Raw genomic sequence first — 27,525 nt, forward strand, 5'->3', positions numbered from 1 at the left:
CCGATGGCGCCGCACACTGACACACCAACGAAGCGGAAGTGGAGGGGAAGAACTTTATTAGGCTCGGCTTCCGCTCTCAGCCACGCGGGTCCCGCCCGCCCCGGTCCGGGTCACGGGGCGCCCCCTCCACCCTCCTCTTCGTCGTCGGCCTCCACGTCGAGGCCCGGGATGCCGCGGATCTGGCGCTGCAGTGCCCCGCCCAGCAGGGGCACGGCCTCCTCTTCCTCCTCCGGGGGAGGCGGCGGTGGCGGGGACGTAGCCTCGGGGGCCGGCTCCGGAGGCACGGGGGGCTGCGCTGGCGCGCCCTCTGCACCCTCTGCGCCCCCTGCCGCTTCGAGCAGCGCCCCCTCATCCAGGGTGCCGCCCTCAGCCTCCTCCTGTTCCTTCTCCTCCTCGGGGCTGTCGGTGAAAGGATTCTCACCCTGCGGGGAGGGGCGCAGATGCTGAAGGGAGGGAGGACCCCCGGGCCGGCGCTGGGGGACCAGGGCTGGGGACCGGCCAGGCCGCACCTCACCTTCAAGTAGCGCTCCAGCTTCTTGCTGATAAGCTTGTTGTTGAGGATGCTGCGGGCCACCATGAGCGAAGACTTCTTGGACTGCTCCATCATGAGCTGCGGGCAAGGCAGGCGGGGCTGGAGAGGCTTCTCCGGGCGCCGGAAAGTCCTCCACCCCAGACCCGGCCAGAATGGCGGACCCCTCCCACACCTGCACACCTCCCTCCGCCTCTGGGGCTCAGCAGTGACAAGGATTCCAACCAGACGCGTAAGTCTGTAAGTGTACCTTTGGTACAAGTGTGGGATCACTCTACCAGCATGGAGCCACGGCCTGATGTGATCTTTCTTCAAATGTTCCATCCTTCCACACCATACTTACTGTGTGTAACTGGTTAAAGACATACGTCTTTACAGCTGTATTTCAGAAATCTGATTTGCTTATATAAAAACTACAAGCAGTGAATAAATTAAGAAACCTACCAAAAGCCAAATGTGCAACCCATAACAAGGAGCCAACTACCCTAATATGCGAGGAGCTCTTTAGGATCGACAGGGAGGATAGAAAAGCAGGAAATAGAAATGTCGAACAGGATAATTAAGTGATATACGTCTTTTAACCCATAGGATTCCCACAATGAAGAATTATACCCAAAACGGCAAAGCTGAAAAGAGACACTTCTACCCGGCTGGTGAGAGTCAACTATTCACTTATTTTCTGGAAAGAAGATTGATAGAATGTATCAAAAGTAAAAACTTGTCTCAGTAATTCCCTCCCAGAACCTATCCTAAATTTAAGAATCGGAAACATGCATGAGTACTGGTTGCAGTAGTGAGTACTGGAAAGCACCTAAGTGTTCTTCAGTGGAGAAGTAGCTAGAGAAATCGCACATTCAAAAGAACAGCACCCAGTCCTTAAACTGGGCTCATCTGCCCCTGGGACACTAAGAAAGGTGTGTGATGGGCCTGACCCTTTTTGTCTGGGAGGATTTGCACCACAATGCTAAATGATTTCTTCACAGGGCACAGGCAAATCTCACTTTCATTGTCAGAAAGGTAACGTGTAAAGCCATAAGCAGAAGGAAAATGACAGAACTCTTCTGCTTGGGGTGGGGGGAGTCTGCCTCCAGGACCCCCACTGAACCCCAGCCAACTCTTGACTTCACATTTCAGAAGGCCATCTCACTTGCTGTTTCTACTCCCTTTCCCCATCTGCACTTTTTATCTTTACACATTTTCTCTACTACTTGGGGAAAATTTTAATAGACCTCATGCATGCTCAAAATCAAACAAGTTAAAGAGGCACAATTAGGATACTAGGACAGACCATTTCCTCAGCAACTCTTTCTCACTTGCCAACACGTTATCCTCCTCCCTCTAGGTGCAAAGATGGACACACCCCAACTTGGCCAAAGGAGCCACGTTTACATTGTTTCCAGATTTCTGCTACAATAACCAAACACCACAAGAAAAATGTTAAATACTTCCATGCTGGTGCTTTTCATTCTACCAAACACGCTCCCCAAAGTGACAGCGCCTCAGTACTCTAAAAAAGTGAAGTCGCGCTTCCTCCACCAGTATTCAAACAATGTCCTCATCCTCTGCCTCCCCGCCAGCATCAGATGTTATCACTGGTGGATATTTTTGCTTTAGGATGAAAAAGAAAACAACATATGCTGCCTCCTGTGGCACCTCCCTGCCCACCAGCGAATCTGAGTGCTCTGATATGTGCACTGGGCCACCTGCCCAGTGTTTCTATGAGGTCATCTCCTCCATGGCCTCTGGGTTTCCTGGCTTGCTCAGGAAGGCTTCCCCTAACTTCAAGGTAAATAAATAATCTTTTAAATTTTGTTATCTTTTATTGTTCACATTTAAGATTTCTAGAATTTAGTATATGGTATGAGGTAGGGGTCCAACTTTCCTTAGAAATTTATGAGATGAACCACCATTTCTTCTATTGAACTGACATATAGGTCTGTAATCCCTTACCCACAAATCTGAAATCCAAAAGGAAAAGTTTGCCCCTAAAACTCTTTTGGCGGCAGAACACAAGATCTTTATTTATCCCACTTGGTACAAGTCACTTAAAGAATTATTGATGCTTCAACTGCAAGGCATTTTCCAAGATCCTGCTGGGAGTGTTAGTAATTGTTACCATGTGGCTGTTTGCTGAAATCCAAAAATTAATTCAAAAACATCTGGCCCTGGGGTTTCAGATAAGGGACCTGTACTGACTTGGACAAATACTAAGTTCCAGAACATACTGGGATCTTTCACGAGGCTCTCCTCTGGTTTCTCTGTTAGCACTGTGCAGTATCACTTTTTTGTTTTTAAATTGCAGTGGCTCTGTAAGAAGTTGTATCTGCTAACAGAAGTCCCTGAACTCACTACTCCCCTTTGTAGAATTTTCCTGGTTATTGTTAGACTTAATTCTACAACGTAAAACTTTAAAACAGTTTCATCCAGGAGCCAGCCTGGTGGCGTAGTCATCAAGTTTGTGTGCTCCATTTCAGCAGCCCAGGTTCGGATCCTGGGTATGGACCTATGCACCACTTGCTCATCAGGCCATGCTGTGGCAGGCGTCCCACATACAAAAGAGGAAGACTGGCACAGATGTTAGCTCAGGGCCAATCTTCCTCATAAAAAAAACAAAACAAACACACCAATTTCATCCAGTCCCCTTAACTGTCTACATTAATATGGGGAGAACTAGTTTTTGTTTTGTTTTGCTATTAAGTTTCCCATCAAGAGCACAGTATGTTCCTCCATTATTAAAGTCTTGTTTTATATCCTTGGAGTTTAAGATCCTATACCTTTCTTCTTAAATCTTTATTCCTAGTTGCTTCATACATTTTGTGGTTACTGTGAGTAGATTTTTTTCCCATTAACGTCTCTAATTGGTTATTACTAGAATGGAGTAAAGCTACTACTTTTTGTATGGTATCTTGAATCCCACCCCCTTATCAAATTCTATTAATTCTAAGACCATTTTGCTGGAATCATTCATTTTCTAAGAATATAATCATTATTTGCATATAAAGTTTTCATTTCTAGTATTTTATGCTGATAACGTTACCAATTTCTTATTGAACCATCCTTGTATTCCAGAGACAAACTTTACTTAGTTATATTGTACAGTGGTCCCCCCTTATCTGCAGGGGACCCAAGACCCCCAGTGGATGCCTGAACCTGCAGCTAGTATTGAACCCTGTATAGACGGTGTTTTTCCTGTATATACACACCTATGACAAAGTTTAATTGGTAAATTAGGCACAGTAAGAGATTAACAACAATAACAAAATAGAACAATTATAACAATATGCTGTAAGAAAGTTACCGCAGGTCTTAGCAACCTCAGCATATGATTTTTTCCCTTTCCTTATTAAGTCGAGAACTTTTACCTTTTCACTTAAAGGAAGCAATTTATAGCTTCTCTTTGGCATACCCGAATGGCTGGCATTGCCACTCTTGCGCATTGGGCCCATTAAGTAAAATGAGGGTGACGCGAACACGAGCACTGCAATCCTACCACAGTCAATCCGATAACTGAGACGGCTAAGTGGCTGACAGACGGGCAGCATATGCAGCATGGACACGCTGGACAAAGGGACAATTCAAGTCACAAGCAGGACAGAGTGGGACAACTCGAGATTTCATCATGCTCCTCAGAACAGCATGCAGTTTAAAACTTATGAAGTGCTTATTTCTGGAACTTCCCATTTAGTATTTTCGGACTGTAGTTGATCACAGGTAACTGAAACTGTGGAAAGTGAAACTGCAGATAAGGGGGGACTGCTGTATTACACATCTGAATCACTACTAGATTGATAGTCACTAACATTTTACTTAGCACTTTTATTATTTGGTAATAACCTATGGTGGGCCGGCCCCGTAGCGAAGTGGTCAAGTTTGCGCACTCTGCTTCGGTGGCCCAGGGTTTCGGTGGTTCCAATCCTGGGCGTGGACATGGCACTGCTTGTCAGGCCATGCTGAGGCGGCGTCCCATATGCCACAAGTAGAAGGACCCACAACTAAAATATACACAACTATGTACCGGGGGAGGTTGGGGAGAAAAAGGAAAAATAAAATCTTAAAAAATAATAATAACAACGACCTACAGTTTCTACTAATCTACAGTTTCATCTTGGTATTATCCTTATCAGATTTTTGGAATTAAGGTTAAAAAGGGCTTCCAAAAAATGAATTAGAGGATGGACTTCCAGCAAGGCAGCCCAAGAAGCTCTGCAGACCCGCTCCCTAGTGAAACTGAAGAAAACTGTTACAAAACCACCATTTAAAGTCTCTGGAAATGGTCCCAAGGACATACAACAAATGAAGAAGCATTAAGTGAGGAGAAGCTACCAAAACTCAGTAAGAGGACATGAGTGTGGTGGTTACAAAAGGACTGTTGCTTCCTTGCCCTCCCCAGCACAGGACGATGGAAACTCCACTCCAGACACTGCAGCTGAGAGCAGAGGATTCCCTCCCTACCCGCTGGTCACAGATGAGGGCTGTATCCCCCAGGAGAGAATGTGAGCATTTCTCATCTTGCCCCTATCTGTCTGCTGTGGAGCCTCAGTTCTGGGCAAGCTCAGCAGAGAGGCGGGGAGCTCCCTTCTTGTATCCAGCCCCACTATGGAATGGAGGCTTGACCTTGGGCATGGCATGCTGAGAATACTGGGTTTCACACAACCCTAGCCCTGGCTTGTTTATAAAGCAGAGGTCAGATGCCAGCAGAGGCAAACCAAACCAAGAAGATCAGAGGCTATAGCTGTCTCCATACCCACCCCCCAATCTCTCCTAAAGCAGCAGTCACTCAGAGAAGCATTCCATAATCCCCACCCCCAGCTCCAGAGGCTGGCCTCAGATTTTGCCCAGGGGAAATGTGGGCCTTAAACAATGAGCTCCCAAATCTCTTCCCAAAGGTACTTACTTCAATTGCAACAGTGTGGAGAAGTTCAAGACTAAGGGCTCTCTCAGAACAGTGGAGGGTGTGAAGGAAAGCAATTAAAAGGAGACTAAGAGATTTGATAGCAATATAAACTAAACTATCAGCCACACAGGTGACCAGAGACAACCAGTAAAATAGCTAAGAGCAGCTTTCCTGGGTTCAGAATAAATCTCAAACAATGACCTCAAAAATGCTCCCTGTAGAGGAGTCTGAATTTAACTGGATGGGACTGGGGAGCAATTTAATGCTCAAGACATTGTTGAAAACAATAGACCAATCAGCCAACAATTTGTGGAGTTTAACAGCTGAGTGTAGTCTGGGAAAGAAAGAGACAAAGAGGGCCCTGTCAAAACCACTGTTATCCCAGGGTGGCTGTGCTCTTGTCCATGGCTTCCTTCTCCAAGGCACAGTATCAGAGGCTTCACATTGTGGGGATCAAAGAGACCACCAAAATAGTTTGACTAGTTACCAAACAAATAGACAAGCAATTACAATAACAAGACTTGAGGGAGAGGGAAGAAGGAAAAGGCATGATGAATAGAGAATATCACTGAAGAGAGGGAAATCACAAAAAACAAACAAATACAAATCTTGGAGCTGAAAAGTATAACTGAAATGAAAAATTCACTCGAGGGGCTCAACAGTAGATTTGAACTGACAGAAGAAGGAATTAGTGAATCTGTAGATTGGTAGAGATCATACGATCTGAAGAACAGAGAGAGAAGAAGGCAGAAAACTGATTAGTCTCAGACAACCCAGAGACTCCATTAAGTCACCCAAAATATACATAATGGGAGCACCAGAAGAAAAGACGGGAAAGGAGCCAAAAGTATCTGAAGAAATAATGGCTGAAAACTTCGCAAATCTGATGAAAAACTTAATCTACACATATAACAAGCTCAACAAACTCCAACCAGTAAACACAAACAGATCCACAAAAAGACACGTCATAATAAAAATGCTGAAAGACAAGGGAAAATCTTGAAAGTAGCAAGAGAAAAAATGAATCATCACTTGAAAGGGAACTGCAATAAGGTTAACAGCTGACTTCTCTCAGGGCCAGCCCGGTGGTGTGGTGGTGTGGTGGTGAAGTTCGCGTGCTCCACTTTGGTGGCCTAGGGTTCACAGGTTTGGATGCCCAGCATGGACCTAGCACCACTGGTCAAGCCAAGCTGTGGCAGCATCCCACATAAAATACAAGAAGATTGGCACAAATGTTAGCTCAGCGACAATCTTCCTCAAAAAAACAAAAGCTGACTTCTCATTAGAAATGAGGCCAGGGCCAGCCCCCATGCCCTAGTGGTTAAGTTTGGTGTGCTCTGCTTCAGCAGCCCGGGGTTTGGTTCTCAGGTATGGATCTACACCACTCGACTATGAGTGGCTATGCTGTGACAGTGGCTCACCTACAAAATAGAAGATTGGCAACAGATGTTAGATCAGAGCCAATCTTACTCACCAAAACAAAAAACAAAAAACAATCCACCTTGGGGCCGGCCCAGGGGTGCAGCAGTTAAGTGTGCATGTTCTGCTTTGGCGGCCCAGGGTTCGCCAGTTCAGATCCCAGGTGTGGACACGGCACTGCCTGGCAAGCCATACTGTGGTAAGTGTCCCACATATAAAGTGGAGCAAGATGGGCACAGATGTTAGCTCACGGCCAGTCAGTGGCCTGGAGTTTGCAGCTTCAGATCCCAGATGCAGACCTACTACTGCTCATCAAGCCACACTGTGGAAGCATCCCACATAAAATAGAGGAAGATTGGTACAGATGTTAGCTCAGCAACAATCTTCCTCACAAAAGAAGAAGAAGAAGAAAACCACATATTACATGATTCCATTTATATGAAATGTCCAGAATAAGCAAATGTATAGAGACAGATTAGTGTTGCCTAAGGCTGGGAGAGCATGGGGGTTTGGGGAGTGATAGCTAAAGGGTATGGGTTTCTTTTTGAGGTGAGGAAAATATTCCTTATGAGATGAAAATATTCTTTGTGGTGATGGCTGCACAACTGTGAATAGATTAAAAACCATTGAATCATATACCTTAAATGGGTGAATTGTATGGTATGTGAATTATATCTCATTAAAGCTGTTACCAAATAATAATAATAATAATAATTAGTAGCTTTCCATTCATTTCTACAGTCTGGAATTTTAAAAACTACAGTATTTAAATTATCTCTATAAACCAACAACTTCTGGTACTAAGTATCTTTCATCACCCTTCCACATTCCCCTACTAGTTGTTACGGCTGTTTTTTTTCTTTCTTTTTTTTCTTTTCTTTTAGGATCGACTTTGAGTTTATATTTTGCTAGTAATCACTCATTTCACATAGATTTTACAAACATTTCAATGCCATACACTGTCCATCCTCTGCAATCTGCTTTCTCCCTCCCTCCATCAGCTCCCAACACGAGAAGCTGGTCTTGGCACGATCCCTACAAGATCTCCTCAACCCCTCAAGCTAGACCCCTAACCCTGCCCACTGCTGGGAGTCACTGCCTGAGAAGACCAGAGCCGAACTGGAGGGGGATGGGAAAAGGCTGAGAAATGCTATTTCCTAAGTGCTCCCTTTAGCTGCTGTCATCTGCTCATGAATCCCATTGGCTCCCTCCAGGGTGATGGCAACCTCTCTCTAGCCCAGACCTGGTCCTGGGCCTCCACACTCTCCCTACTGGACAGCCCCTCCACCCCTACCTGATCTCCAGCAGCCACCTCCAACCCAGCATGTTACCCATTAACCAAAAACACCTACTCTGGCTTCTGTGCTAAGTACTGGCAATAAACTGGAAAACAAGACAGAATTTGTTCAAATTCTTGTCAAACTTGCTCTTTTCTGTGTACCATATGCCATCCTCCCCATCTCAGCAGCATCACTGCCTACCTGGTACTCAAGGCAGAAATCTGAGACATCCCCAACTCCTGGTGACTCCCTCAAACAGCTCTTCTGCCCTGCCCTCTTCTTCATCCCCAACGTGGCGTGTACCTGTCTTGATACTGTAGCAGCCCCCACTGCACCCCATTCCTCCCACACCAGGGCCCAAAGTCTCTAGTTCAACACCAACTCTAATCCTATTGGTCCCCCACTTAAAAACTTCACTGCCCTCCTCAGGCAAGGGAAACAATAGAAAAAAAGAAACAAATGGGACTACATCAAACTAAAAAGCTTCTGCACAGCAAAGCAAGCCCCCAATAAAACAAAAAGACAACCTACTAAGTGGAAAAAGATATCTGCAAATCATATATCCAACAAGGGGTTAATATCCAAAATTATTATAGTGAACTCATGCATCTCAACAACAACAAAACAAACAAACCAATTAAAAAATGGGCATAAGATCTAAACAGATGTTTTTCCAAAGAAGATACACAGACGGCCAACAGGCACATAAAAAGATGTTCAACATCATCAACTATTAGGGAAATGCAAACCAAAACTACAATGAGATATCACCTCACACAAGTCAGAATGGCTACTACTAAAAAGACAAGAAATAAGTGTTGGAGAGGATGTGGAGAAAAGGGAGCTCTCACACACTGCTGGTGGGAGTACACACTGGTGTAGCCACCATGGAAAACAGTATGGAGATTCCCCCCAAAATTAAGGATAGATCTACCATACGATCCAGCTATTCCACTGCTGGGTATTTATCCAAAGAACTTCAAAACACGAATGCATAAAGACACATGCACCCCTCTGTTCATTGAAGCATTATTCACAATAGCCAAGACTTAGAATCAACCTAGGTGCCCATCAAGGGACGAATGGATAAAGATGTGGTATATATACACGATGGAATACTACTCAAACGAAAAAATGATGAAATTGTGACAACATGCATGGTCCTTGAGGATATTATGCTCAGTGAAATAAGTCAGAGGGAGAAAGACAATTACTGTACGATTTCACTCATGTGGAAGATAAACAAACACAGATACAGAGAACAGATTGGTGGTTACCAGAGGGCATGGAGGGGGGGTGAAAGGGGTAAAGGGGCACGTGTGTGGTGACAGATGGCAACTAGACTTTTGATCTACTGAACACGGTGCAGTCTATACATCAGTCGAAATATAATGATGTACATCTGAAACTTATAGAATGTTATAAACCAACGTGACCTCAAAAACAAAAAGCTTTGCTGACACCAGGAGCAAGCCCAGACCCCTCCGCCCAGCCAACACGCACCTCTGAAGTCCAACTCCTCCTCCAGCAACACTTGCACTGTCCACTTCTCCCTGGTTGGTTTCTGAACCTAGTATGGCCGATGGCCCCTATGCACATGGAGACACCCATATCCCACAGCCTACTGCTCTTGAAGGTCCAGCTCTGATGCCCTCTTCTCCCAGCAAGAATCCCCATTGCCCACCTCTCTCTCTATAGCTGCACTGACTGCCTCAGGCCAGATATGTCTCTATCTGCCTGTCCCCCACTCCCCACAATTCTCACAGGCAGGCTGAGGTTATAACCCCAGGACCTCCCCAGAGGCCTCACTTAGTCAACCCACAGGATGGTGGGAGGGCACTGGGGGCCACTCACCCTGCGGTTCCGGTTGTGATCCATGGTCTTGAGGTGCTTCTGGATGATCCCAAACTGCATGGGGATGAAAAGGTCACAGGCTGCGCAGTGGGCTGCCTCTACCTTCTTCACAAAATGCTCCATGGCAATTTCTGTAGGGGGCAGAAGGACGGGGTCACCACTGGTCCCAGGTGCCTAAGAGAGACCCAGGAATTTGGGGAAAACACCAAACCAGCCCTCACCTCGCCCTGCCACTTCCACGTGGGCCTGAGGCTGTCCTCACTGACTCTCCCTGGGGGAACAAAGGGGCCCTGTGACCCCACCCTGAAAATCAGAAGAGGGGCAGGCTGAGGCCCTGCCTGGTGGAAGAGGGAGGGAACCTCCTCACCTTGGGTCAGATCCTGGTCTCTGTAGATCTGCTGGATCAGACCATCAAGGTCCTCTACGGTTTTTCGGAGCTCCTCTGTCTTCTTGGTCTTGTTGGCAACATACTCCTGCCAGAGATACCAAGGAGACAGCAAGGTTTGTGTGGCTGCTCCAGGCCCTGAGGGGCCTGAGAAGCTACAGCAGCTGTGCCACTCCATGGCTTACCTGCAGAAAGTCAGCTGTCTGCTTGGGGAGCTTGGTGCCTACATACTTAAAGTGCTCCTTGTGGAACTTGCTGTCGAGGTGGCTGGCCATCTCATCCTCATAGAACGTCCGGTATTTGCAGAGAGAACACACAAATTGGATCCTGCCACAGGAGGGAAATGAGGAGCTGAGGCCACGAGGGTCCCAGAGAATAGTGCTGCTGCTTCACCCAACCCAGCTGCGAGCCCTGAAACAGGCCTTGCTCACAGGCCTCTGAAGTGCGGTCCCAGCAGGGGGACAGGCTGGGACCAGTGGGGTTGGGAGCAGAAAGGGACAGAAAGTCTGCAGCCTGCAGTTACTGCAACGTAGGGGACAGGGGAGGAGCTCTTCCTTCCCACAGGCAGGAGGCTGAAACCTGAGGCAGCAGTTGCTGCAACAGGCAAGGAGTCGCTGGAAGGTTGCCGGAGGGCCTCTCTACCAAGGCTGGGCAGGAGCTTGTGCACTTGGCCCAGCTGGGGACCCGAAGGAAGGATGCCCTGGCGTGAGCCAGGTGACCCTGAGGTGCAGAGTGGAGTGCGCAGTTCCGAGGCAGGGCCCGAAAAGATGTGCATCTTCCTTCTGGGGTCTGGGGAACTGAATGGCCCAGCCCATCCTCTGCTCAGAATGCTTGGGGATGGTGTCGGGAGGGATGGGAGGCAAGCAGGCCTGGGCACCTGCTGCCTCATCTTCCTCTTCTGAGAAGAGACCAGTCTGAGCTGGAAGGAGGGCGCCCGCCTGGCCTGCCAGAGGGCAGCCTGGAGTCACCTGAGCGAGGTGCTCTGTCTGGGCCTGGCGTCCACAGCAGAAGCCTGGGGTCTGGGGCCTGGGCTGGAGCAGGCCGCCGTGGCAAGGGGCGGAGGAGGCCAGCCGCCACCGAGGCCTCAGGGCGGGTCCCTACCTCTGCCGGACGTCCTTATCTGGGCCACGGGGTCAGCTTTGTCTGGAGAGCCCAGGGGCCGGGCGCCGGCGAGGCTGAGGAAGGTCCAGCAAGAGCAAGAGTCTGAGGCGGAGGAGGAGGAGGCAAGCGCCAGTGCGGGAGCCCTGAGGGCAGACAGACCCGACCAAGGGGCGTGAAGGGCTCAGTCGCAGACAGGCCCGGCCTGACAGGGCCGGCGGGCAGGGCAGAGGGCAGGCCCAAGGCTGCCACAGCCTACAGGTGCTGCCATCTCTCCTGGGCGCAGCGGCGGCCTCTTGGCAGCTAGCTGGGGTGGCACAGGCGCCTTGGACCTCGAGTCTCTGATGAGCTGGCCCCCTCCCGCAGGGGCATCAGGCCCCCAGTGCACCTCGGGGCTCGTGCGCCGAAGCTTCTGGGCAACGGTGCCGAGCAGTCTCGGGTCTTGGGCCAAAGATGCTAGCCGTCGCCAGGCGGCCGCAGAGGGGCAAGGGACGAGTCAGGCCTTGGGAGCTGGGCCTGGCGGGAAGCAGGGTCCATGCACGGCCGAGCAGGTGGCAGCTCCCAAGGGAGGCCAGAGGGCGGCGAGGCAACAGAGCTACGGCCCTGCTCTCCTGGCGGCAGCCCCAGAGCGAGGCAGAGGCAAAGGGGTGGAGGGAAGCTGGTTACCTTTCCACCATGCGGTCTCGCTGCCGCTTTTTCTGCTTGTCCTGGCTCTTCTTGCCTGCCTGCAACTTGCGCTTGGTCTGACCATTCTCATCCTGGGTGCTCAGGGCCCCTGTGGGAACAGAGGGGCACTGTCACCAGCTTGGTTCTGTGGGTGAGGGCAGGCCCTGGGGCCTCTGGCTGGATCCCCCGCCGTCTACTCCAGAGGGTCCATTCTGAGAGCAGCTATCCAAGCAAGACATCAGGCCATGAGCAGGGCTGAGCACCCTGGGCTGGGCCAGGGGCAGTTTCGGCCTAGGCCCAGAAGCAGGGAGGACACGTGCTGACCCCACTGCTCTCCAGGACACCCACACTCTGGAGTGGGCCACGGGGAGGCTGGAAGGCAAAGAGAGGCTGTCTTGGTGGGGACACTGGCACAAAGTTCAGGGGGCTGGGTGGCAGAATGCACGGAGGCTGAGGCTGGGGCCTGAGTGTGGCCCCCAGGGGCAAAGACCCCAAAGCTCACATGGCCCTGCCCACCCCCCACCGGGCACCGCGGCAATAGTGGGCTGAGGCTGGATTTACTGTTAGGTACCTGCTGGCGCTCATCACTCAGGTAGGGGGACACGGACTCCCAACAGGGGCTGGAGAGGCGCTAAGGGAGAGGACACGCAAACCAGAGCCGTGAAAACTGCACCAAGGGTCCCAGCTCGGACACCAGCCACTGAGGACTCGGAACTGTGCGTTCCTCAGGTACCGAGGACAGGGGGTGTGCCTGGGGTTCCCCCACACCTTTGCTTGCTGCCCCTACCTGAAGGCAAAACCAATGTGCTGGCAGGGGCCACTGCCTCCCACAGCCTCTGCCTGGGAAGAACAGGGGCAGAGTGGCAAGCGGGCAGAGGAAGAGGAGCCCCCTGCCAGCACATACCCGGCCCCACAAGGGAGGGCCCAAGCTGGCCACATTTCTGCCACAACCCTGCCCTCAGCTGGGTCCCTCCCACCATGAGAATGTGGAAGAGCCACCCTGGTACCCAGCCCACTCGGAAGACTCACCCTTGTCTGCATCCTCTTTGCCTTCTTCCTTCCCCTCCTCTTTTCCCTCTTCATCTTCTCCTTCCTAAGACACAATTTCAAAAACCCAACGTTAAAGCTGTGCAGTTGCTTGCAACGGCTCTAAATGACAAGGCCTTGCTACATGCCAGGCACCAGGCGCCAGGCCATGAGCCTCACATCCTCCCACCAGGCTTGCACAGAGGGCTCATCCCACCATTTTGATAAGGAAACCTGGCCTCTGGTGCTAGGTGGCCTGCCCACGCAGCCCGTGCTCCATCAGACCTCGCCGCCCACTTGTGCTGGTCATGCATGCATGCAGAGCTGACTCAGGATGGCCTGTGGCCCCATGGAGAGCCCTGCTCTGCAGCACAGCGGCTCAGTCAGCCTGCTCTTCCCAGCCCACTTGCAGACAGAGAGCGTAGAGCCGGGGCCACTTACTGCTCTGGAGCCCTTCTCCAAGGCCTCGGCGCTTTCAGTGCCCTCTGCAGCTTCCCCCTCGGTGCCCTCGTCTGAAAGGCAAGAGGAGGCAAGCTCAAGCCAGGAGCCCCATGGGGCAGGGGGCAAGTGGCAGCGGCCCAGAGCCCCGCTCACCGTTGTCTGAATCACTGTTATCTGAGCAGTCTGTCCGGGTGGCTTTGCTATCCGGCTCTTCAGGACTGCCGCACTGCTTTCTCTTCTTCTTCTTGGTCTGGGTGAGAAAGAGAGAAGTGAGTCAGGGTGGGTGGCTCCAGGCCCCTCACTGTGCCCAGTTGCAGGCCAGGAAGGGAGGCTTCCTCCACTCACCCGGAAGTCAGCTGTGGTCCAGGTCTTCCAGGTCCGCCTCATCTGCTTCATGCCATTGCCAAACCCAAAGCCAAAGCGGGAACCACCAGGGAAGGTGCCTCCGCCACGCATGCCCTGGAGCATGCTGTACTCTGGGATGATGTTCTGGGAGAAGAGGGAGGGCAGCCGGGAGGCACCAGGCATGCACTGGCCCCGGGCCCCCATGGGGTCTTCCCACATGCGCCCATAGCCCGAGGCCATCGGCCGGCCACTCCGGGAGTCCCGGGCCCAGCCCTGAGCCCGTGGGCCAAAGGTGTCGCCGCCACGCATGCGGAACTGGTCACGATAGGCATCATACTGGCCCTCATAGGCCACTTCCATCTCAGGGTCAAGTTCGCCATAGTCGTAGCCCGACCGGTACAGGTCACGCTCGCTCAGGACGGCCCTTGAGTCACAGGCCTCGTAGGAATCATATCTGCAGAGGCAGGTGGCAAGCAAGAGGGAGGGCCTCAGGTTCCAATGTCTTTGGGCACAGGAAGCCCCAATCCAGCACCTACCCCACCCTGTCAGACACATTCAGTGCTCAGAAATGCCAGTTAAAAGGCCTCTCAGGAGCAGAATTCTAGAAGCAGAAAGGGCCCCTCCGCTGATGTCCCCATGGCATTGGCCATGGACCAGCTTGGAGACCCTAAGAAGGACTGACAACTGGGTAGAACAGGTCTCAGGGGCAGAGACAGCCCTTTGGAAACTTGTGCAGATGTCTGTGATAGCCACGATGCCCAAGGCAGCTCCTGGGGAGGCAGAGCTGAGCCCCTTAGCATCCTGCAGTCCATGGGCACCCCAGCAGAGTACCTGCTTACCCAGCAGGGCTCATAGTGCCCATGAGAAATCCTGTGCTGGTCTCCTCCCTCATGGCTGGGGCAAGCCCCAGGCCCTCCAAAGCCTCTCAGCACCCAAAGAGAGAAGGCAGGCAAAATGGGTCGTGTTTACCAGGAAAGACACTGTGAGCTTGCCCAGGAACTAGAAAAAGAGCTCTCTCACACCAGTCTGGAGCCTGGGGCGAGGCATCAAACCCTACCCAGCAAGTGGGAAGGTGGGCCAAACCCCACCCCCACCGGGGGAGAGAGCGCAGCAGAGAGCCAGTCATCCTATCCATGGCTGCCACCCACACCCCACATAGCTCACAGGGAGAGGGGCCCTCCTGGCCAAAGTCAAGCAGCAGAGAAGCACCAGCAGCTGTGGGAGAAGCGGCCAGCACTACCCAGTTGCCACTCCATCCCTTGCCCCTGTTCCCCAACTACAGGCTGTGGCAAGCCCAAGCCCCACCCACCAAGCCCTCAGCTCAGCAAGCCTACACAGCCATGGAGGCAAAAGTGAAGCCCCCTCCCTGCCTTTGGCAGCCTTAGCTCCAAGCACCATGGCTATCAGGCACGAGGGCAGGGGGTGTGCCTGGGGTTCCTCCCAGACTTTTGCTTGATACAGAGCCCATGCAAACAAGTCCCCTTGGCACCCTCTACCCCCAAAGGAGCCCTGGGGCCTCTACTTGACCCCACCAGTGCCCTGCCAGGCCCCTCTTTACGCCTTGCTCTTCCCACCTGTCAGCTGGAGCCACTTGGCTGCTCTAATCCACCCTGTGCTAGAAATACATGTGCCCTCTTCAAGGAAGTCTCTCGCTAGGGCACAACAACTCCTGGGCAAGCACCAGTTCAGACAATGACAAACACCCACAGCGTGATGCTGTGGAGCAGGGCAGATCTGGGTGCAAGGCCCAACTCCACCACTTACTCCTGGGTGCCTCTATGTAAGGGGTGTGACCGGCCTGTGCTTCAGTTCCCCCACCTGCAGAGGAGAAGACAAATACAGTTCCTCACAGGGGCGCTTCTGAGGCTCAACAGGCACACATTTGTCAGGCACCAAAGAGTGGCCAGAAGTGTCCACATCTGCTCTGTCCCTTGTGTCCCTTATATAGGGACAGCCCAGCTCACTATGGTCAGCCCCAAAAGCTCATCCCACCCTGCACACCCAACCCAATCTCTCCTGCCCTGACCCCACGTAGGACGCAAAGTCTCGAGAGAACTCCAAGTGGCTGTCTCCAGAGGGAGGGGCTCCTTAACACTCTGCTCCTGAGAAGAGCCATTCAGAGGATACAGTGAAGTCAGCCCAAGCCAGGCTTGTTCCTTCCCCTACAAGCTGGGAGAGGCTGGCCACCAGGAGGATGAGGAGGTGAGATGGGGTGAGGGGGGAGACCAGTCAGAGGAGGGAAGTGCACTGCACCCCGAGCAGAGTCTCTGGGAGACCTGGCAGGAGAGCAAGGAGGCAGGGTGCAGACATGGGAGACGGCTCAGAGGGAGACGCCGGGGCAGCAGGCGAGAGGCAACCCCGCAGAGCTTCAGCCCCAAACAGGCACCCACTCACCTTTCTCCACCTGAGCTGTACAAGCCTCCTTGCATCGTGTCCGTCTCCAAGTGCGGCACGAGATCTAAGCGCTGGTTCATTCTGGACAGAACGGAATCGGCACTGGCGCTACCCACAGCACTAGGGTTTGCATGTGAGTCAGAGCTAGGCATTTCCCAGGAGTTTGAAGTGGCCATACCATACCCATAGTTGGTGCTGTTATCCTGGCCATAGCCATAGCCATAGCCATAGTTCTCGTAGCCTGCAATGAGGGAGACAGCAAGACAGAGAGGATGGCGGGAGCAGGGAGAGGAGATGCAGAGGGAGAGACAAACACAGGGACAAGGACGTCTTCTGTCACAGAGACAAGCTGGGAAGACCTAGCCACCCGAGGTTGGGTGGACCCTAGCCATTCCAATGAAGCCTCCTGTGAAGGAGTCCTTGGCCCCAGAGCCCCCAGGGTCCCCGAGGCACCCCCCAACCTTGGCCAAGATGGGCAGAGCAGAAACGCACAGTAATTCAATCCCCAGGGAGAAGAGGGTGATCGTGGGGATGATACTTGCCTCTGTTTGTCCCAGAGTTCCAAGTTCCATATCCTACAAAATGTAAAAAGGCAGTTACACCTATAATTGCTTACAACACAAGAAGAGTTTAAAGCAGGCACAAAGGAAGACAATGATTGCCAATGATTCCCACTGGTTACGGGAGACTGAACTTCTGAGAAGCCTTGAGCTTGAGAGCACCACATAACGACCTGGGCCACTCGGTGCCCTGGTGCCTATGACCTTCTGTGGCTCTGACCCTCTGCTATTTAAGGACCCTCCTGTTCCCAAGACTCTCAGCAAAGGAATTTGGCCCCTACGCTCCTCCTCCCTTAAAAAGCCAGAATTAGATGATTACCCCCATCCCCAGCTAAGCACCAACCAGAGAAGAGGAGAGCGGTTTCCAGACTATGCTGTTCAAGCTCAGCAGAGTTCATATCTACTCTGAAACCATGTCACTCAATTGTCCAACAAAGCCATTTGGAGCAGAAAAACTGACCACCCCAGTCCCTCAAATGTCTGCCTTAACAAGGAGAGCCACCAAGCCTTTGAATTGTGTGAGTGTGCTGTGCTGGAACACATCAGTAGGGGGAAAGACGACACAACTCCCAGCTTGAGAGAACAATCTGTATTATAAACTAAATATGTTCCCGGGGCTGGCCTGGTGGCGCAGCGGTTAAGTTCGCACGTTCCGCTTCTCTGCGGCCTGGGGTTCGCTGGTTCGGATCCCGGGTGCGGACATGGCACCACTTGGCAAAAGCCATGCTGTGGCAGGTGTCCCACATATAAAGTACAGGAAGATGGGCATGGATGTTAGCTCAGGGCCAGTCTTCCTGAGCAAAAAGAGGAGGATTGGCAGTAGTTAGCTCAGGGCTAATCTTCCTCAAAATAAATAAATAAGTAAATAAATAAATAAATAAATATGTTCTGGATTTTATCACGGCACATGAGAAAAATTCACTCCCTTAGCAACATAAAGCCACTGGGAACTGACAAAGCGCAAAGCCAAGTGGGAACTCTGAGTCAAGCAGACATGGTTCCCCCACAGGGGAGTCCACGAGAACAGGCAACTACCTTCCCAGTATCTCTGGTGGGACCCCAGAGTCACCTCCTATTCCACACTGTCCCTGCCGTGCAGACGGACAGGCCATGCTTATCCCAGACGGGGGACCAAAGCTCAGTGAGATGGCAGTGTGGTGAACAGAATTGAGCCGCAGGAGAGCAAGAGTGCACATACAGAGAAGATGAACCAGGGAGAATGGGGCGGAGGCGGGTGGTGTAGGCCAAGGTCCTACCCTCAGGTTCCTCCCCAACCTAGCGCACAAATGCAAGGGGAAGGCACCAGAAACCAGCGAGGAACTTTAGATACCACATTTAATGAACTGTGGGCACGAGCGTGTTCACAAAGCAAAAATCCTCTTCAGCTGGGGAAACCAAAGCAGAGGCTTCTCATTCATTTGTTTATTCAACAACTACCATCCTCAGAGCACACAGAGCAGAGGCTGGCAGTCCTGGCACTGCTGAGGTCCAGGGCACTGCATTTTAAAGGAGACAATAAATAATCAAAGAGCAGCAAGCAACAGCCAGGAGCGGGAAATCACGTAAGGAGTGAGCGGCAAAGGATGCATTTTGACAGGCAAGAAGAGGGGCTGGCAGAGCTACACAAGGAATAATGCACACTAGGACCCGGCAGCTCAAGAGCACAGCCTGCCACGTGGCTGTCTGCACCAGGGACAGTGGATACTAGCTATTCAAAAGGAGACAGGACTGGGAAGCAAAGGCAGACCCATAGGGGCTAGAATATAGTCCCCTGGGCTTTAGCTGCCGAGGACCTGCCAGAGAGGAGCAAGGAAGCATGAAGGAGGGAAGCAGCAGTGGGCTTTAACTCTGCGAACACAAGGCCAGGCCGGTGGCTGTGATGATGGGGCTGAGGCAAGCACTCCCTATATGCTACTTGCTATGCAACCCAGACTCTCGATGGGCTCCCTAGCCAGGTCCCTTTGAGGGGAGCCTTTGTCTACACTACAGCCTTTGGGGACTCCCCAAGACCTGCCCCTTCCACAAGAACATACAAACTCATTTCCACCCCCAAAAGGGGTAAGATCATGGGTGACAAAGGGAATTTTAAGGACATAATTTTTTAAAAAAGAAAGAAACAAACAAAAGAAAAGGAGATGGTCATAGTAAGCAACACTTAGAGTAAACATAGAAAACAATGTAAATGTTCCACCTTAAGAGTTATCCAGATTACAGCAGACCTACGCAGAGACGTATTGTATGTAGGCATCAAAAAGAATCTATTAAGCCTTATGCAGTACAAGGAAATGCTTCTAACAGTAAGCAAAATAAAGCAGGATACACAATTCTATCCACCTACAAATTATTCAACTACCTAAAATAGGTATGCTGACAAAAGTTAAATATCAAAATGGTGGGATCTTGGTTGATTGTTTTTCAAAATGTCATTTAAATGTTGTTATATTGTTCTTGCAATTTAAGCTAGAAGGAAAAAATAAAACTGTCCCTATTCTTTTTTTTTCTTTTTCCCTTTTCTCCCCAAAGCCCCCCGGTACATAGTTGTGCAGTTTTACTTGTGGGTCCTTCTAGTTGTGGCATGTGGGATGCCACCTCAGCGTGGCTTGATGAGCGGTGCCATGTCTGTGCCCAGGATCCAAACCAGGGAAAGCCTGGGCCGCTGAAGCGGAGCGTGTGAACTTAACCACTCGGCCACGGGGCCAGCCCCCAACTGTCCCTATTCTTTCACAACATGATTGTCTACGTAAAAAAAATCCCAATAACATCTACAAGAGTTACTAGAATAACTGAGCTCAGCAGGGTTTATTACAAACTCAATATACAAAAATCAACCCCATTTCTACATATTAGCAATGAATAATTGGAAACTGAAAATTTTAAAAGTACCATTTACCTTAGCACTAAAAACATGAACTACTTAGGTGTAGATATAACGAAATATGTGCAAGTTCTGTGTGTTGGAAACTACAAAACACTAATGAAAGAAATCAAGTACCTAAATAAATGGAGTGACATACTATATTCACGGACTGGAAGACTTAATATTGTTAAGATATTCAAGGCCATCCCACTCAAAATCTCATCAGAAATCTCTATAGAAATTGACAAACTGATTCTAAAATGTATACGCAAAAGCAAAAAACTAGAAAATCCAGGTCAATTTTGGAAAAAGAACCAACCTGGAGACTCGCATTAGCTATGTCAAGATTTACTATACAGTAATCAAGACAGTGTGGTACTGAGGGAGAAGTCAGACAAATAGATCAACAGAATAAAATTAGAGTCCAGAAACAGACCACATACATATATTCAATTGATTGTCAACAAAGGTAAAAGAATCTCGACCTATACGGCACACCTAGTATAAAGATTAAGTGAAAATGGATCACAGAATAAATGTAAAACATAAAACTATGAAGCTTCTAAAAAGAAAACTTAGAAGAAAATGCTTGTGACCTTGGGTTAGGCAAAAATTTCTCAGATACAACCATAAAATCACGATCTATTAAAGAAATTATTGATAAATTTGACTTCATCAAAATGAAGAACTTGTGTTCTTCAAAAGACACTATCAACAAGAGAATAAATAGACGAGCCACAGTCTGGGAGAAAATATCTGCAAATAGCACATCTGATAAAATGCTTGTTCCCAGGATATGTGAACCAGAGGGAAAACAATTTAAAGAAGATGTGCAATTTGGAACTACGTTTGATTAAAAGCGGTGAGGCTGGGAGGGCAGGATAGGGAGGTCACGCAAACCAAGTTGTCCTCATTAATGAAATACCTGATACCTCCTCACTCAATTTCCAAACATTTTAAGTCTCCCTCTCCCCCTGGGAGGACGAGCTGCTAGTCCTGGGAGGACTTCAGCGAGCTTACTTATGTCCATTTGTTCAGCGACTCTTGAGGGAATGTCAATGTGTAGGTCCCCAGACCATCGTAGTAAAACAAATTACCCATTTCAGCAACCAAGGCATTATCCTTCTTAATTCCAAAGAGGGCTCCTTCTTAACAGATGCCCAGCCCAGGGTCACAGACCACAGAAAGACCAGCTCTGTCGGCAGTTTGGGGCTGCCGAAGCTCGCGGACAGAACATCTTATGGATCCTGTTGGGTGGCTACTTCTGAATTAGAGATTCAGTGGGTCTGTCCACAATTGAGAAATCAGTCAGAGATTTTCCCTCAACACTGTCTGTGTGTGAGGAGCCCGCTGGCTCGAGACAGTGTGACTTGTGACTCTAAAAACCTGCTTGAGTCAGACAGGCAGCCTCTCCCACACAGCAGTCTCATGCACTACCCCAGGGCTAAGCTAATGTCTTGGTTTCCGCTCAGACCAATCCTTTGGACTCTAAGTGGCCACTCTCCTTCCAAGACCCTCAAGGGGATCTTCCAAAGCCAGAGTTTTGTCACAGATCACAGGTACTTCTAACAAAATGGTGAAGGGTCAAAGGAACCAATCATTTACAGCTCCTCAAAAGCCAGCTTGCTAGTAACACAAATATCTTTCCCATAATCGCCTCCAAGGGAAGCATGGCCCATCACACCATCCTACACGAGTTCACATTTGGAAAAGCAAGACAAGGTGACAGCAAAGCCAAAGGCAACTAAGAAAACATCGGATTGCTCAGCCACTAGGAGAAGGCAGAGCACTTCACTCTCTGGTTCCCAGGGGCCCGCACTTACCATAATCACAGGTGGGCTGAGCACTCGTGTCTGAGTACGTCGACTGCAAAGTCGTTTCAGATCCCTGGACAAAGCCTAAACATATGTACAGTGTGGTTAATCTCCCCAAACAAGCCACAAGGAGATAATCCAAGACTACCCTTCAGTGCAGACTGGTTGGCAGGTCCTCCTGTCACTGGAAAGCCTCCAAAAACTCTAGCTTCTGAACACTTTAGTTACACCTCCAGAACATATTAACCCGTGGAAAGGGAGGCTCAACTTAACTTGCTATGCCAGAAGAACTGGATAAAATTTTAAATATCTTAAACCAGTAACCTGTTTTGATAAATGGGCACCCAAATTATTTAGTTAAATGAGGAAAATACTCAAATCAAATCAGTGAAAAGTGAGCCACCTCCAGTTCAAACAAGGATGGGGGTTAGTTTTGAACAACGTTAAGGCAAATAATACCCCTCCCATTTCCCCTAAATCTGAAACCGCAACTACTTTGTATTTTTTAGTTTTCCCATAAAAGATGTGCGTATTACAATTACCTCTTAAATGTAATTACTTAGAGTTAGTATGTTTATACAGAATAAATCTTATACGTAATATACATATTATTCCCTATTTTCTCAACTCTCAAGCTCTCTCTCAACTTAAAATAAATTAGTACCAAGTGAACTTGAACCACTACCAGAAACTACTGCTCTTAAATGCTGATTGTAACAGATTATTATGAATCCTGACACTATCTTTAAAACTGCACTTAAAAATAATTTTTAAATGACTTACCCTTGGCACTGAAATTATGACAGATACCATAAGAGACAACATTTGTCTGTTCCCATCAGAGCCAACTCATGACCTAAAAATTAAAGCCAGTGCCTCCGATAGCTTATTTACAACAAAAGCATACACCGAGTGCCTCCCCCGCCCCATGGGCATTCACATATTTGTTGATGGTCTTTCTAGTTCATCTCTTAAGACCACAGCAACAAAGACAAAAGCAGCAGCCAGCAGTGAACAAGTGTCCCCCGCAGAGTGCTAAGAGCTTTATCTGCATTATTTCACTTCATCCTCACCATAGCCAAGGGACGTGGGCCTAGATCCCTCACCTTGGAATTCCAAAATCCAAAAAGGTCTGAAAACCAAGTGTTCTCCTCAAATGTGGTGCCAACACTCATTCTGGGGCAAAACTGACTTGTGAGGACAATTACGCTCTTTCTTTACCTGACTTGGTACAGAAATGCCACGTTTAATTACAGGGTGCTGCCCCAGACCCCAGTGGGGGTGCTGTAGAATGTCGTTCTCTCAAGCTAGAATTCTAAAATACACCCAGCTCCAAGGATCAGTGGACCCACACTTGATCTTTACTTCCAGAGGAGGGAACTGAGACTGGGCACTAGGGCCTTAAGGAGAAAGTCAAACCTTATTTCACCTTCTCTGATTAAAGAGAGTACATTATAATTGATTCCCTCCAGGGACCTGGGACCTTCCCGAGATGCCTCAACCCTAAGCACTGACAACTAATCATTGTCCACAAGAAACACAGAGAGCCTTCGTCAGACACAGTTCATCTATGGGAAAGCCTCACAGTGTAGAAAGTGCCCTACACCTGCCTTCTGCACTATTTGTCAACTAGCTTCTGGAAACCTGTTTGTTCAGCATCAGGGCCACCAGCAAAGCGACCCCAGGTACTAGAGTTTGGAAGTGCTGCAGCTACAGCTCAACCTACCACGAGCTGGCAGGATCACATACTGCAACACAGTACAAGCGGCAGAGCAGAAGATCTCTATCTACTCAGGAGACAGGGGCCCTGGTTCTTCCCTGGGAAAAGGGAAAGACAATCCACTAAACCTCCAGAGCTCAAGGGCAACCTCCACTCTAGTTCTGTCTTCCCACCGTTAACATTTTGTCCCACAATACTGTCTCTAGAGCAGGACCTTCGCTAGCCAGTTATGTTCTAGTTAGAAACAAATTCTTGGCTGGTTCATAAATCGTTCTCATTTTGGTTCGATTTACCAGGCTGATCAACTCTGGGTGAAAAAATAAGCAAGTTTTTGGCCTTATAAAGCTAAGGGTCAGATCACGGATTTATGATAACTAGGTATCATAGCCTCTCCCTCTTGGCCAGCCTCCCTGACAATCTTTTTTGCTCAAAAATACAGAGTTTCTCAGTTTTCTTTTCCTTCTTTTTTTTGAAAGAAGATTCTTTGAAGAAATTAGAGAAAGTAACAAAAATGAGAAGACAACCGGAATTAAGTTGCTTTGCCTCCACCCTCTATCTGGTGATAACCAGCCTCCAATGACTCTTGCCTCCTGACACTAGGTTATGCCTCCCCAAACTATTAGAGGGAGCCAGTGTAACCAGTAAGATTGCAGAAATGACTGAGTGTGACTTCTCAGGCTTCTGCCTTGTTCTCTTTTAGATCTTTCACTCTGGGAGAAACCCGCCACCACGTTGTGAGGGCCCCTAAGAGCAGGCCTGTGGAGAGGTCCACATGGTGAAGAACCAACAGCCAGCATCAACTTGTCAGCCACATGAATCTGAGTGGCCTCGGAGGTGAGTCCTCAGCCCACTCAAGCCTTCAGATAACTATAGTCCCAACTACCACGCACAAGGTAACCAGTCTCATGAGAAGTCCCAAGCCAGATGTACTCCTAACACACAGAAACTGTGAGAGAATGTCTTAACAATAAATAATAAATAAGATAATAAATCTTCCTACAAAAAGATTAGTATTGTTTCAGACCTTCTGAAGGTCAGATTTTGGATTTTTCTGTTGTGTCGCCCATTGCTCCATCTCCCTGCTCAGTGCTCGAGATGGAGCCTCCTTTCCCAAGTGTATGTAAAGCAACTGCGTTCAAAAGCTGGACATGTTATCAAAAAGGTAAAGTATTTTAGTCACCCCCTATGCTTAATACAGGTAACATTTGCTTCAAGGCCTCCAGAACTTCTCCGTAGAGGCAACTAGTTGTCTGAAATGTGACTTAAAATGCTGTGACTTTAGTTGTCTGATTCTTAAAAGGGAAAGACTCACACTATAAAGCTACTGTGGTTTTCAGTTGATCAAGATCAAGAAAAACCTAATCATTACTTCATTAGCTAGGCTACCTCAGTGATCACGTAAATCCAGAATTGCGGTCTACAAGATGTGAAGTTGATATTCAGACTTGTCCATTAGTGACCTCACTAACTCAGCTTCCTTGTCTATAAATATAAAGGCTCTCTTATTAAGCTACCCCAAAGTACCCAACGATGGATTTTCTGGTTTATTCAGCAGTCCTGCCCCTAGAAACCACGGAACTGCCTTCCAGTTCTCAGTAAGACTTCGGGGAAAGGATCACATCTCAATTCCAGAGATGTCAGTGACAACTCTACTGACTTTCCTTGGAACCAAAAAAGCTGCAGACAGGCTAGGGCAGGGTTGCCCGACATTGGCACTACTGATGTTCAGGGCCAGAGAATTCCTTGTGGCCGCAGCCATCCTGTACGTCGTGGGATGTTTGGCAGCATTCCTGGTCTCTAGCCACTGGATCACAGTAGCATCCCTATACCCAGATGTGACAACCAAAAATGTCTCCAAACACTGCCTAACGTCCCCTGGGGGCCAGAAATCGCCCCTGGTTGAGAACCACTGCGCTAACAGATGGCTGCTTGAAAAACGGGTTCTCGCCCAGCTCCCGAGCTGGGGGCCAGAGGAGGGAGGGAGGGAGACCCGAGGCCCGCCCCCACCTCCGTGCCTGGCCAGACTGCAGCCGCCTGCAGAGGAGCCTGGAGGCTTGGGTCCGCTTCCAGCGCCCAACATGCCAGGAGAGCGCAGGCCCAGTCACCGCGCACGCTCAGGCCGGCAGCCCTACGTCTGGCCGCTGCCCAGGCGAGCGGGGGCCCCTCCAGCTGCCCACAACCCGCCGGCCCCTGGCTGGCCGCGCACTGGCTGGGCGGCCCCGGCCCCTTCTCCCTCCCCGCGCCCGGGCCTCGCTCCTGCGCCCTTGCCCGGCCCCCAGGGCGGCTATGCAGGAGCCCCCGGGGCGACCGCGGCAGGGGCTCCCCGGAAAGGCGGCCTCGGCAGGAGCCCCCCGGAAGGGCGGCCCACCTGCGGGCCGAGGCGGCGAGGCCGGGGCCGGCGGGCGGGGGCGCGGCTGAGGCACCGAGCACCCAGGCCTGCGGCGCCATCTTGGGGCCGCGGAGACTGCCGCGTCCAGGGCCCGGGCAGGCGCGGGCCGGCCAGCGCAGCCCCGGTACGCTGCTGTCCCTCCCCGCCCGGAGCCGGCCCCCGCCCCGCTGGGCCCACCTGTGTAGCTCATGCCAGCGGCGGACACCGCACCGAAGGCCTAGCAACCACTCCGCGCGTCAAGCGCCGCGACAGCGGCGACAATGCCTCGGTCCCCTTCTACACACAATCGAGCCCCGCCTCCCGACCTCATTGGCTCGCGCCGGACCCCGGCTTCACGTCTATTGGGGGAGCTATGCTGTCTATCTCGGCATTTCCTCATACCAATGGCTGATGGTGCTGCCAATCCCCTTGAGAGCCCCTCCTTATTCCCGCCTCCTGTTATTGAACACCCGTGGTGATTGGCTAAGAGGCGGAGTTCTGTAGAGTCCCAAGGGCCGGACCTGTGCGCTTCCGGAAGGCCAGAGGCCGGAGCGGCCCGGCGGGAGTAGGGACTGTGCCGGGAGGTCCCCGGAAGGGCTCGGGTCTCCGGCGCGGGCCTCGGCTCCGTCCCGGCTCTGCCACCGGCTCCTGTCCAGCCTAGCCTAAATGTCTTAGTTCTCTGGCCTTCACCTCCAAAACGAGCACGGTAAAGCCATGTTGGAATGAAAATGGCAACTGAGCGCCGAAGAAGGTGCAGGGCGCACGTTCTATCCTAGTGGGCGGCGCTCGCAGCGTCGGCCCGGAGCCGCGCCGGAGGCCACGCTTCGCCATCGACCGCTACGTAGCGATGACGAAGATATTTATGTAGCGTGCTTGTACATGACTAAATCTACTGGATCGTTTATCATGTCGAGGCTCCCTCATACCTACGAGCACCTTTTTAAAAAAACAATCTCATTTGAAAAATAAAACTGGAGCCCGCCCGTGGCCGAGAGGTTAAAGTTCCGCACGCTCTGCCTCGGCGGCCTGCGTTCACGGATTTGGATCCTGGGGGCGGGCCTGCTCCACTCGTCAACCATGCTGTGTAGGCACCCCACATGCAAAGTAGAAGAAGATTGGCACAGATGTTAGCTCAGGACCTATCTTCCTCCCCCAAAAATATAAATACAAAATAATAAATAATGAAATCGAGGTTTCAAAGTCATGACTTGCTCAAGGTCCTTAACACTTAAGCGTTAAAGCTGCAACTCCTTCTCTAAAAGCTTCTTGGTTGTTCTGGACTTGGGAGATGGACTTGGGGACCCTCACTGGATGTGTGGAATCAAATGTCAGAGACATCTCATAACTAAGAGATGGCTTGACAGAGCCACAGACACTGAAAACGGTACTTAACGTTTGTGAAAAGTCATCAAGCTGTACAATTATGACTTGAATACTTTTCTGTTTTACCTGACAAGGTTGTTTTAAAGTATGCTGCTGTTGCTGGCTTTTTCTTTGAGGAAGGTTAGCCCTGAGATAACATCTGCCACCAATCCTCCTCTTTTTGCTGAGGAAGTCTGGCCCTGAGCTAACATCTGTGCGCATCTTCCTCTACTTTGTAAGTGGGACACCGCCATAGCATGGCTTCACAAGCAGTGTGTAGGTCCACACCCACGATCCGCACGGGGAACCCTGGGCTGCTGAAGTGGAACATGCGAATTTAACCCCCAGCCCGTGTTGTGTGTCCCTGTCCCCCCCCCCTCCACCCCCCTGGCCTGGCCCCTGTTGCTAACTTTTTGATACTAAGGAATTGTCCATTTCTTGAGGTATAATAATGGCATTTTTGCAAAGTCCATATCCTTCAGAGAAACATACTGAAATTTTAAGAGATTATTT

General features: G+C 50.3%; 1 protein-coding gene across 6 annotated transcripts; it reads right to left on the bottom strand.

Annotated features, from left to right (window-relative positions):
• Window positions 1–39: 39 nt before the first annotated feature.
• On the bottom strand, window positions 40–25,966 carry AKAP8L (A-kinase anchoring protein 8 like). 6 transcript variants are annotated; one of them, XM_046671690.1, is made up of 15 exons: window positions 25,849–25,966; window positions 21,572–21,646; window positions 16,874–16,906; window positions 16,515–16,572; window positions 16,332–16,412; window positions 13,938–14,391; window positions 13,746–13,842; window positions 13,593–13,663; window positions 13,155–13,218; window positions 12,126–12,234; window positions 10,547–10,688; window positions 10,344–10,449; window positions 9,977–10,107; window positions 515–610; window positions 40–422 (listed from the first exon to the last, which is right to left on the bottom strand). In XM_046671690.1, exons 1-15 carry the CDS (start codon window positions 25,859–25,861, stop codon window positions 111–113), a joined length of 1,842 nt encoding a protein of 613 aa, XP_046527646.1. In that variant the 5' UTR covers window positions 25,862–25,966; the 3' UTR covers window positions 40–110. The 6 variants fall into 6 exon arrangements, 4 of the variants coding, with proteins under 4 accessions (XP_046527646.1, XP_046527645.1, XP_046527647.1 ...); XM_046671689.1 differs by having other exon boundaries at window positions 16,332–16,572; XM_046671691.1 differs by lacking the exon at window positions 25,849–25,966 and adding an exon at window positions 23,289–25,812 and having other exon boundaries at window positions 16,332–16,572.
• Between the last annotated feature and the right edge of the window lie 1,559 nt (window positions 25,967–27,525).

Source organism: Equus quagga, chromosome 9 (assembly GCF_021613505.1).
Source record: "Equus quagga isolate Etosha38 chromosome 9, UCLA_HA_Equagga_1.0, whole genome shotgun sequence".
In the NCBI taxonomy this organism is placed as follows: domain Eukaryota; kingdom Metazoa; phylum Chordata; class Mammalia; order Perissodactyla; family Equidae; genus Equus; species Equus quagga.

Bases quoted from the DNA above. Each gene is read 5' to 3' on its own strand.
- AKAP8L (XM_046671689.1), bottom strand. The intron at 12,235-13,154 runs GTGAGTCTTCCG...CTGTTCCCACAG, and splicing joins CAAAGAGGATGCAGACAAGG to GGGCCCTGAGCACCCAGGAT. The intron at 423-514 runs GTGAGGTGCGGC...CCCTCCCCGCAG, and splicing joins AGCTGGAGCGCTACTTGAAG to GGTGAGAATCCTTTCACCGA.